This window comes from Aphis gossypii, unplaced genomic scaffold (assembly GCF_020184175.1).
Source record: "Aphis gossypii isolate Hap1 unplaced genomic scaffold, ASM2018417v2 Contig00548, whole genome shotgun sequence".
Lineage (NCBI taxonomy): Eukaryota > Metazoa > Arthropoda > Insecta > Hemiptera > Aphididae > Aphis > Aphis gossypii.
The window spans coordinates 93,879-106,854 of record NW_026083154.1 but is presented as its reverse complement, the minus strand read 5'-3'; the positions used below and the strand labels follow the sequence as shown (position 1 = coordinate 106,854).

The following is a 12,976-nucleotide window of genomic DNA, read 5'->3' as shown; positions in this document are numbered from 1 at the left end:
TTCTTGTAGATTATTATTTCAGTAAATATATATTATTATATTTTATTTATGTTTGTTATATACTATGTGGGCCAAGCAATAAATATAAAAAAATAAGTCGAATATGCGATTTTTATTTCATTTAAAATATGTAGAATGTAGATCTATCAATGATAAAAAAGGGCTATTTTGACTTACATTATTTGTATCTAAAAATTAAAATTTTTGAATCATTCTTTTTCTTATATTACTTTTAATTATATCTACTTCAATATTTAGATGATGATAGAGCTCAAAACGTATTTTTAAACACTTTAGGATTTGCCGAAGCACAAGTAAGATATAACATAGTCATTTTTTAAAATGTCTAAAAAATTTATTATTTTCTTTATAAGTGTTAAATTTGAGTCGAAAAAATGATAGTCAAATAAAAGTTGACACTGTAAATGTATTATTTCTGCAAATAACTCGATGGAATAATTGAAAAATATGGTCTTAATATAATTAACAAAATTAAGTGGTCCAGGAGACCGCACCGTACCATTAAGGCGGGTTTCCACTATACACGTATGCGTGTACGTGCATTTAATGACAAAAATTTTGGCTTCGAACGGTCATCAAAAAGTTTCAACTGGTTACTTTGGTAACTATGGTTATATAATATATGGTTCTTGATAATTGTTGATAACGGTACACAAAGGATATCCCGCCTTTATTCAAAATATTTTAATATTATAATTTGATTGTGGTTTGTGCTGTTATTATTTTACTTATTTAGTACTAAGTAGGTACTGTTTAATTTATTTGAATTTATAATTATATTTATATTTATAATTTATTATTTTACTTATTTACTACTAAGTAGGTAGGTACTGTTTACTTTATTTGTTAATATACACAATTGTGAAATGGAAAACGAAGATATACAATGGTGTAATTATGTAAACCAAGTGCATCATAGAAAAGTGTTACTTGTCTATTTAGCCATTTTACACAAAAAGAACAAAAGCAGGTAATAATATTATAATCTTTTATTTCAGTATCTATTATTTTTTGATACTAAATTATTATTTACTAGATCAAAACCCAGATGGCACGTTAAACCATTTCTAAAAGAAAGGAGAGTGCATGGGCATTATCATTGTTTGACAAGTGAACTGCAATTAACAAATTCAGAACTCTACCAAAACGTTGTACGAATGTCTGCTAGTACATTTGAAGAACTGGTATGTGTAGTTGGACCCAAAATAATGAGATTTCCAAGTCGGCCTGATATATTATCAGTTGGAGAAGTCCTAACAGCAACTTTGCGGTAATTATAATTCATTACTATTTACTATCCATTTCTTTAGTATATTTATGCTTAACTGTTACAGGTATCTTGCCTCTGGTGAATCAATGATGTCGATAATGTACTCATTTCGTATAGGGAAGACTACTGTATCTAAACTTATTTTCCAATGCTGTGAAGTTTTATGGGATACTTTAAATACAAAGGTATGTAGTGTTTGTAGTATTCTGAGTAAACTAACATTAGGACATAATTATGACAAATTGTATATTATAATAGTCTGATCATTCGTATGTAGTAAAATATAGTCATTATTTTAATAAATTATAACTTCCTATGATAGGTATTAGTTGTACCAGATACTAAAAAATGGGCACAGTTAAGTGTCGAGTTTGAAAATAAATGGCAAGTACCAAATTGTATAGGCAGTATTGATGGTAAACACATTATACACCAGGTGATAATTATTTATTTTATTTATTTGAACAAATAAAAATAAGATGTATTACAATTGTACAGGCATTTGCTAATAGTGGATCTGAAAATTATAACTATAAAGGATCACATAGTATAATACTGTTGGCAATGTGTGACGCCAGTTATAACTTTACTATAGTAGACATTGGTGCAGCTGGAAGATGCAGTGATGGTGGAGTTTTCTCTAACTCTGAAATGGGTAAGGGTTTTATGGCAAATAGTTTAAATTTCCCAACTGCTAAAGATATAGATAGTAACAGTGGTCCAATTCCATACTATGCACTTGGTGATGAAGCGTTTCCACTACTAACTAATCTTATGCGCCCTTACCCAGGAAGAGGTAAAAGAAAACTACCATTAAACGAATCAATATTTAACTATAGGTTGGTTGTATTTATTTAATACAAAATTAAAATATAAAATTTTTTTAATAAATTAAAATATAATAGTAACAACATTTTTTTTTAACACAGACTTTCCAGAGGTAGACGTACCATTGAGAATACTTTTGGAATAATGGCCTCAAAGTGGCGTGTGTTTAGAAAACCAATTATTGCCGGACGCAATACTGTAGAAGCAATTACAAAAGCTGCAGTTGTATTGCATAATTTTATAAAAATGTCGGAAAATAATGCTGGTACATATTGTAAATAATACTTAATGTTATTTGAAATTTTTTAAACTTAAGACGGTATCATAGGTGTACGGTATTATAGTGGCCCTATGGACATTGAACCTGATGAAGACAATCGATGGGCAACACTAGAAATGGGAGCTTTAAGACCAGTAAACCAATTAGGAACCAATACCTATTCAGCAAATGCTAAGATAATCAGAAATAAACTTAAGGATCATTTTTCAGGCAAAGGTGCAGTTGCATTTCAATATGAAAGATTAGTTAAATAACTATTTATTGTAAATAAACTTTGAATATTAAAATTAAAAACAAAAAAATTGTATAACCTTTTCTAGACTAAAAATAAACAAAACCACTCATATTTTAACAATAAAAACAAAACAAAATACAAAATTTATATGTAGAATTATTCAAATTCAAATAATAATACTTTTTAGATACTTTTCAAAATAAAATAATAACAAATTTATAAGAAGTTACTTTCAGTCTTATAATTTAATAATCTGTCTTAAATTTCATAGTCAGTCTTCCAAACTATCAATAACTTGGCATATAAATTGTGATTGTAATCTTAATTTTTTTTTTCTGTCATATTTTTCATTAAATGTGCCAAATATTTACAGAAGTGTAAGTCCCCGTTTTCTTCGTTAGTTGGTGGAGCCCTTGTTGGTGCGACCGGTCTTGATTCACGCAATTCCTTTAAAATTGATTCTTCAAAAGTATTATTCTTGGATCCTAAACACAAATTCTATTAATTTAGAACTAATAATAAGAACTTCATATTATTATAACCATCAAAAAAATGCTTGGAGAAATTTAGAATTAATGTGATTTGAAATGTATTAATAGTTTATAGGTAATTAATGTCTAATTAATTGGTATAAGTGACATATTATTTTCAGGATTAATAGTACTTGTAGTTCTGTTAACAAAATATAATATTGATAAAATGATAAATTATTTAAAATATGCATTTATATGCAAAATAAAATTTAAAAACTAGCTTTGTTTCAACATGAAACCTATTTGTTTTTTAAATTTGAATTTTTGAGTGTTCAAAAAAAATATGCAATTGCTACAAGTCCTTTGCCCTAATTATAAATAATTATTATCTTACCTATAATTGACTGTAATTACATCATTTAAAAATTCTAATGAGTTCATGTGACACCATATTTTCCTTTTCCCTCCAGCAGCACCACTTGCAGGTTTTCTTTTTTCTCTAACAAACTTTTCTCTCAGATACTTCCACTTTTTTTTTAACACATCTATCGAATATATACCTGCATAGTGCATACATTTAATAACCATATCAAAATTATAATGAAACTTAATGAAATATTAGATAACAGATGGATTAAAACTAACCATTTAGTGCTACGTAAATCTCATTCCATAAATTTTGTTTTATGGGCTCATAACGAGCAGCTAATGGGAGACGATGGTCCCATAGTGGATTTCGTTCATTGACCTCAGCAATAAGACTGCCATAAAACTCATTATCATCATCATCAGAAGTGTTTTCTGAAAGGTTTGAAGGTGATACATTTTCTTCACTTTCAATTTCAGCTAAGAAGTCTGAAAATAACGATGGTTTTGATGTTGAAGGCCTTTTATATGCTGATACGGTTGAAGCTAAAATAAAAAAAATATTTTATAACTATTTTTTTGCCATAATCATAATTTTATTAATTTAAATAGAAATGTAAAGCAAAATGTTGGCGAATGATGGCTTATCTATGATTTAACAGAAATTAATTTTACTAAATTAGTAGTTACTTACGTGACATTTTAGGCTCAATTTTTTTGAATTTAAACATCGCTTGACCAGTACCTAAAAAAAATTAATATTAATTAGTTTAAATACTATTAAATTAATTTATATTATTAAAATTAATGTTTTTTTTCACTAAAACTTGAAGTATGAAACTACCTAACACTTTTAATTTACAAAAAAAAATCGTATTTGAGACAGAACAAAATACCATCAATGTTATGATATTAAAATAAAAATATATTTTTAATTTTCTTACTTGCTGAACATTTGTGGTTTTTATCATTAATTGGTATTAACTGACTGCAGTGTCTGCACAGCATTCCCTTAAACATTCAACATAAATATACAATTGAATAAATTAGTGTATCCCCTAATAAAATGTAAGTGTTCTAAAATTCAGCTAAATATGATTTTTATAAACAAAACATACTTTGTTCTTTGTAATAAATAATAATATAATAATAAATACAATAAAAATAATTAATTATAATAATATAAGGTACTTACTAATATTTTAGACGGATCCATACTTGATGTTTTTTTTTTAATTTCAGTTTTCAGTTTTTCACCGTCCAAAAATAGGTATATGGAAATCAATTATCAGTTACTTTATCATCTCCTTATCACGATGGTAAGCCGTGTACACGAAAAATGTTCAGCTATGTCCAACAACACGGTAACATGGTTTATCGTGCGGTAAGAACGTATAAACATTTTGGTATACCAAACGCTTACCATGTATACCAACCAATCACAGCGAAGAATTTTTGTGCACGTACACGCGTACGTGTATAGTGGAAACCCGCCTTTAGCGTGATTTATTTTCACCATACCACTTACGGGTTAACACATTTAAGTTGATTAATTCAATATTTATTTTGAAATACAAATAAATTATAAAAGTTATAAGAAACATCAAAGTAAACTAACAAGTAATATCATTTGATTTAGACTTACAATCACAAACATGGCTAGCTTTTACATATTCGTTTTTTACATTTTCTATAAATTCATTTCCTTTACATAGTAATACAAATATACATTTAGGATTCCATTTTGCGTGTTCGATCCATGGTATATCATCGTTTGACCATTTTTGTAAGACAAGTCCACAGAAAAAACATTCAACTATATCACCTACACCGGTATATTTTAAACCAGATTCAGATAACGAATATTTATTTTGACATGAAGTAGATGGATATGAGTTATATGTTTTTAATCTTGACATAAATGTGGTATAATCTGAATGTACTGGATATGAATTATTTCGTACTAAATAAACTAAAGATGGAAAATCGTTGGAAAATTTCTGTAAATTCATGGTTTCAATAAAGCTCAAGATAAATACTTTAAAAAAACAAATCAATAAGCTAATTTACCAGAGAAATAATAAAAAAAATATATAACAAGACTTAACTAAGATGTATATCAAGATAAATACTTTTACTGGGCTGAATGATTTGAACGATACATCACCCATCGGACGGATATATGAAGTTGACATTACTTATCCGAAAGAACTCCATGATAAACACAACGACTGGCCTTTCCTACCACAAAACGGTATCCCAGCTGGTTCAAAAGTTAAAAAACTCATGGCAACACTTCAGTCGAAAAAAAACTATATTATTCATTACCGAAACCTCCTCCAACAAGCTATAGCCAATGGACTCATAGTTGAAAAAGTAAATGTATAAATGTTTTTATTTTACAGTTATAATATAATTATTTTTTATTATAGGTTCATAGAGTACTTCAGTTTAATCAATCACCATGGCTGGCTCCATACATAGCACTAAACACAGAGATGCGAAAAAAAGCAGCAAATGACTTTGAGAATAACTTTTTCAAACTTTTAAATAATGCGGTTTTTGGGAAAACCATGGAGTCTATGCGGAAAAGAATAAAAATGGAACTGGTGTCTAGCGATCGTCGTTTTCAAAAACTGATAAATCAGTCAACATTCAAACACTGTACTACATACAATGAAACTCTAAATGCAGTTGCATTAGAACACAAAATCATTGATTTTTGTAAACCTATTTATATAGGTAAATTACATTTATTTTAAATTTTTTATTGTTATATTAATATTTTAAATTTTTTATCAGGTTTTGCAGTGCTGGAAATTTCCAAGTATTTAATGTATGACTATCACTATAACGTAATGCAGAAACATTATGATGATAAAATTGAGCTCATGTATACAGATATAGGTAAATTATTATTATTAGTACTTTTATTAATTTATTATTTTAGATTCATTAGTATACTATATTCAAACTGATGATTTTTACAATGATCTGTTGAACAATCCCAACTTGTTGAATCGAATGGACACTGCAAATCTACCCCGTGACCACCTATGTTACATTGCTGAGAGAAAGAAGATTCCTGGGCTATTTTCTGATGAAACCGATAGACGTATTATGAGAGAGTTTTGTGCTCTCCGTGCAAAATCCTACGCTTACATTTTAGAAGATAAGGAGAAAATCAAAGCAAAAGGAATCTGTGAACATGTTGTTAGAAACCATATGACCTTTCAAGATCATAAACGGTGTTTGTTTGGTGATACCAGTTTGGTAGTAACAACGTCAAACGTCTCTATCCGTTCATTCAAGCACAAATTAAAGACCATCAAATCCAATAAATTAACTTATAACAGTTTTGATGATAAAAGGGTTATACTTGAAGACGAAGTACACACCCTAGCTCATGGACACTATTCTATAGAATGAGTATATAAATATATATATTTTAATTATTTTTTAATTAATAATTTTGAATTTTATAGGGAGGAACTCGAAGCAGAAGTAGATAGTTAGTTTTTTTTTTGTATATATTTGTAAAGATTATTTCTGTATGTATAATTTTTGTAAATATTTTTTCTATAAATTATTTCTGTATACATAATTAAGATTTTTCCTATGTCATAGTTTTGTACTTGTGTATTTTACTTTAAACCATTTTCTTTGATAGTTAGTATGGTATAGAAATAAAACTCAATTTTGAAATAAAAAAATATGTTGTTTATTTGAAATAAAAAAACATGATTATAATTTTTATGAATTATTTACAAACCATTTTCTTAAAGCAAACACTTTATAAAATGTACAATATTTAGGATTTAAGTAATTATGAAAGATACAACAAGGTAAATTTTCTTCATCACATATTTGATCCAGTCGAGGACAACCCAAGTCTTCAATGTTGATGACTGCAACGTGTGGTATATACTCTATAAGTAGTTGTTTTTTCTGTTCACCTTTGGTGTAAATACAGTCAAACTTTAACGAATTCAATATTCTGCCAAGTTCTTCATACTCAATATCACCGTAATCTATAGATAGCTGATGAAAAATTTGTAGCCACTTGTTAGTTTTTCGACGTTTATTATCTTGATTAGATTTTGAATTTTTAAAAATCCAGTGTTGAGTAGCCCATGTTTCTGTGTCTACAATAGACATCTCTTTAATCATATATTTGTTATTCGCTCCAAGAATGCAATGAATGTCAATGAATGTCAAAATTCTTTTCCGTTATCAAGCTGTAGTAGTTTTGGTGAACGTTTGAGTAGTATTTTCGACATTGCATTTAAAATTCTTCAGCAGTTTTTGATTTTAATGCTATCGCCCATGCAAATTTCGTAAAACAGTCTATGACGCATAGAATATATTTGTAACCTTTATTTTTTTTCGAATATGGTATCATTTCAACCAGATCAGCTTGCCATAGATCATTTTTTCCGTGTACATTAACTATACGTCTTATGTAATTTTTTCTAGCAGGTTTGTGTAGTTCAAATGCGATATCTCGCTTAGACATTTGGTATACGTTTTATGTAACCAGTTTCGCGTAATTCTTCGAAAATTGATAGTATTTCGTTGGAAACACCTGTATTGCCAGCAGCTTTTGATGCTAATAGTAGTTTTAAACGGGAAACCAATTCATTCGGATCGTTCCAATATTGAAGTGTATGTTTCTGTAATTGTACAGATAGTCCACTACCAGATGGAAATAATGTTGTGATTATATCTCTGTATTATTACCGCCTTTTTTAATTTGTTTGCTGTTTGACGTTAAATGAGCTGATGTTTGAATTAATATAGATTTATATGTTTTTAAATCGTTTTCGGTATATAATTTCGGGGCTTTTGAAAATATTAAACTACAGAGACCCTGTGTTAACGGGTATGTAGTATCATCAACAATTATCGTATTTCCGACAAGTTTGATTTCTTTTTACCTAAACGTACCGTTTTATTAGGCTGTAATTTAGGACCATACGTCTTGTCTATGCTGTATGAATCTAACAATTCATCTATTTGATAAAAATGTAAATCTTCAGTGTAGTCTATAGTTTTATCCAAAGTAGATTTTTGTATTTCGTTTAACGGATCGATAATCGGTTTAAATGTTTCTGTTACTATCGATTGAATATCGGCTTTTTCTTGTTTTAATGTAGTATATTTTCGTTTAATATTTTCTTTTGCTTTTATCAATTCTTCGAGTACTTCATCACTGGCGTCCATGATCGTGAATAAGATGTTTTTTAAAAAACGTAAGTTTATATAATAACAAACGTGTCGAAGCCGTGACGATAACGCCCATTATCGCGTTCACACTCTTTGTTTATTACGATAAAGTTGAACCTCCCCTTACGCCAACACGATATACAGAAATCTTTAAATTCTGTATACGACATATCACCAGAGCAATGCTCCATGTAAACATGTTTTAAATTAGTTTCATCCTGTTTAAATAAAACGATAAGGTTAGCGTTATCACGCAAAAGTTGTTTTGGTACTCTTGAATAATTCTGAGCTAGATAGCACACATCTATAAGGTTATGCCTTTCCCTTGCAAAGATTGATCTACACACTCCTTGCCCCTCTGTCAAAATATCGTCTAGAATATACACAGAGTTTGGTAGGGGTTTTTCAGGTTTAATAACTTGTTCGCTTTCGTAGAACGTAAATAATTGTACTCTTTCGATATCTGATAAGATATTACTCAACATTTTATATTTCGGTTGATCCAGAGTTTTCGAATATATATAAACGTTGTGAAATCTTATTCCATTTATATTAGTTAATAATGCAAACATTAAATTCGTTTTTCCACAGCCAGACGGACCCACAATAAGCGCACGTATCGTATTAGGTAGAAGCGGACCGTGTCTATAGTTTTGAAACGAAGTAGGTGGATCTACGTTCTCAACTGTAAGCTCGGTTTCTTGTTTAATAAATTTCATTTTGATATAAATATCTATGTTGTGATGAGAATGTCATCAGTACACAATGTCTCTCGCTCGAAGAAGCAACAAGAATAAAGGTGGCGGGCTTATTAACACGCTTATAAACAAATTACCCGTCGAACTTCACGTGCCTGGTAAGTTTATTAAATCCGATATTATCATAATAATAATAATAATAATATTTTAATTTTTTTTGTAGGTTATCAATACTGTGGACCTGGTACAAAATTGAAAAAACGTTTAGTTCGTGGTGATAAAGGTATAAACCCGTTAGACGCTGCGTGTAGAGACCACGATATCGCATACGAACGTAGTAACTCTATCGCCGATCGTAACGAGGCTGATCATATATTAGAACAGCGAGCCTGGGAAAAGTTAAAATCGAAAGATTCTGGTTTAAAAGAAAAAGCTGTAGCTTGGGGTGTGACTACCGCCATGAAGGCAAAACGTAAAGTTGGTGGTGGTTGTGGTTGTGGGTTTAAAGCAGCGGTTAAAGCAACTAAAAGCGTTTTAAAGAAAAATGTCGGTGAAAAAAATTTAATGAAATTAACAAAAAAGTGTGTAGCCGTCGCACGAAAAACATTTAAATCTACAAAGACAAAATTTCCGAGAATAGTAAACATTCCGAAAAAAGGCGGTGCATTACCACTTATTCCGATTTTCGCCGGCTTATCAGCTCTAGGCGCTCTGACTGGTGGAGTTGCCAACGTTGTTAAGGTGGCTAATGAATTTAAGAGGAACGTTCCATCACATTTGGGAAATGGTTTATACCTGACGCCATATAAAGGCAACTCGTACAAAATAGGCGATGGTCTATATATCTATGTCACCATATAAAAATGGTGGTGGGAGAGTAAAGACGAAAATAAACTAATATCTACGTTATCCAAGAGAGCGTTGTACGATTTCGAACTTATAAAAATCGCACGTTTGTTGAAAATACCACATTTCATCGGCGTGTTTACTAGAGATAAATTGCCCGTTTGTCCTAAACGATTTGAATCGGCAATTGTTAACTTGGACACTGAAAACGGTACAGGTACGCAAAAAATCGGAAAAAAAGTAAAATATTACGACAGCTTTGGAAATTTTGGTATGATAAAAATAAAAAAAATATTTTTTTCTTACCTCATCTTTTTCTAATTCGTCCAACCATCTTTGTGCGATATGTTCAGCTGCATGTAATTGAAGCTGACTTGTGAAATTGTAGTCATTTACATGTGTTGCAATGCAAATGTTGTTAATGCTTTTCACGCGAATTGTCATATCTTCAAGCGTTCTAGTTTCAACCTTGGTATTTGTTTTTAAGTATGATGCGATTTGATTAATTTGCTGTATTACGAGCGGTTTAACGATTTGGTTTTTCTCTCGATGATCTCGAAAATTGACCACTCTAAATCTTGTAACTTTAATAAGTCGTTACGATTTAACAGTATGCGACATCCGTCTTGAATTTTAGACTCTATAATGAGCATATTCTCTCCTTGGTACACCATACTAGATATTGTAATTGAATCGGAATCCAAAAATAAATTACGCTTATACTTTTGTGGTTGTTCGAGTATAAATGATAAATGTTTCCGATAAGTCGGAAAATACGTTTGAGAAAATCGGCTGAAATATTTACAAAACGTGATGGTGTTATAATGTGAATCACGGTGTTGAATTCATCTGTCGGATCGAGTCCGATGTTTAAAAACTTGCGAGATGAAAAATCAAGGAAAAAATTACTGCAATCGATTAGGTTAGCCGGTGGTGACGGAGGCACATATGTAAAAACAGTCTTCTTGTAAACAGCACGCATGTTTTCAATCGAACCAGCCATATTCAAAAATTTTATCACAAAACAACGCACTTAATCGAATGAAGAGTGGAGATAGACTGATTTCATTTCAGATTTTGAAACCCTCACATGTATATTTTATGGTAGGGATTTCTTCTACAGGTTTAAAGTATGCATGTCAGAACATGTTAGATTATTGAATAATACTATTGTTTGTAATGCAAACAAGACTCTACATGCTTGTTATACTATAATTTTTCAAATGGTAATATGCCGGTAATATGTGATAACAACAGGGATAGATAGCGTTATCTATTGAATATGTGTGTACGGTAAAATAGTACGTGTACGGTAATTTAGTACAGTGTACCTATGTACAATAATATGATAACCACGGCGGCTGGCGATAGATGTGGGGGCGGGGGGGTTACACGGATACGTATCCGTCGGTGGCGGGGACGGGTGTGGTGGTGGGGACGGCGGCGGCTCAGCGGCTCAGAAGCTCAGGTTCCAAAAGCCCCATTTTACATCTACTCGTTTTAGATCGAAATCATAGTCGTCATAGTTATACTGAGGCCCTGGTTCTCTATGAAATGTAGAGGGTACCTATATTCGGTTTGATTCCGAATATTAGTTCATATGGTGTAAAGTTAGTGGACGTGTGAATCGTTGTATTATAACAAAACATTGCGTAACACAAAAGTTTATCCCAATTGCTATCTTCATCTACGAAGCTCCTCAAATAGGATTTTAATGTTTTATGTGATCTTTCTAAATACCCATTTGTTTGCGGATGCCACGGGGTGGTTTTAGATTTTTTTATATCTAACAGTTTACACATGTTACTAAAGACGTCCGACAGAAAATTAGTTCCACAATCCGTTAAGATAGATTCTGGTATTCCGTGTAAGCACACATAACATTCTACGAATGCCTGCGCAACGGTGGGTGCATCGGTGGATACCAGCGCGATTGTGGATGCGAAACGCGATAGCTCGTCTTGTATTGTTAATATGAACATGTTCCCCATTGAAGTTTTAGGTAGTGGCCCTACTATATCTAGACAGATACGTTCGAAAGGTTTTGTTACTGTGGTTGTTATTATCATAGGTTGTTTAGTTTTTTTATGTGATTTATTCTTCTGGCATGTTTCGCATTTTTTAATATATTGTTTAACATCGCGTTTTAAAATACGCCAATGATAGTTAAGTTTGATTCGTTTTACTGTATGCCATACGCCTGAATGTCCCCCCACAGGTGAGTTATGGTGCTCGTAAATTATTTGTTGACGCTCCTCTGTCGTAAAGTTTTGCTTTTTATACATTTTAATTGTAATATCACTATGTTTGAAAATATATCGAAACATCGTTCGTATTCTTACGTAGTTAGTGAGGTAGGTCCTTCTACATTCATGGTCGAAAATGCTTCGATTTTATTACGTAGACAGTATGATTTAATGATAAATAATAAAACTTGTTCTGCCTCAAGCGGTGTTCCGTGTGTTTCTTTAATGTTATAAAATACGATTATGTTTGTTCCGTTGTTAATTTGGCAAAACCGGTTATTATTGTCGAATTCTATTTTGCCTAAATCAATTGTTTGTATTACTTCCCTGACGGCTGGGTGCGTGACTATTCTATTTTTGGATACGAAGAAAAACAAGTTTTCCCTTTGATCCACAGAACGAATGCTGCCTTCTAGTTCTAAAATTCGTGAATTAAAAATCGGTTTGGTTTCGGCGGTTAGAAAGTCGTTATAGTCGTTCGTGATGT

General features: G+C 30.9%; 2 protein-coding genes and 1 pseudogene across 2 annotated transcripts; 1 reads left to right on the top strand and 2 right to left on the bottom strand.

Moving 5' to 3' along the window:
- The first annotated feature begins 1,142 nt into the window (after nt 1-1,142).
- Nucleotides 1,143-2,653, top strand: LOC114120133 (uncharacterized). The gene is made up of 6 exons (XM_050209642.1): nt 1,143-1,291; nt 1,356-1,476; nt 1,614-1,727; nt 1,790-2,130; nt 2,221-2,384; nt 2,448-2,653. The coding sequence occupies exons 1-6, from the start codon at nt 1,179-1,181 to the stop codon at nt 2,651-2,653; spliced, it is 1,059 nt and encodes a 352-aa protein (XP_050065599.1). The 5' UTR covers nt 1,143-1,178.
- Nucleotides 2,654-3,544: 891 nt separating this feature from the next.
- LOC114120134 (uncharacterized) lies at nt 3,545-4,689 on the bottom strand (annotated as a pseudogene).
- Nucleotides 4,690-5,086: 397 nt separating this feature from the next.
- LOC126554582 (death-associated inhibitor of apoptosis 2-like) lies at nt 5,087-5,485 on the bottom strand. The gene has a single exon (XM_050209640.1). It carries the CDS (start codon nt 5,483-5,485, stop codon nt 5,087-5,089), a length of 399 nt encoding a protein of 132 aa, XP_050065597.1.
- Between the last annotated feature and the right edge of the window lie 7,491 nt (nt 5,486-12,976).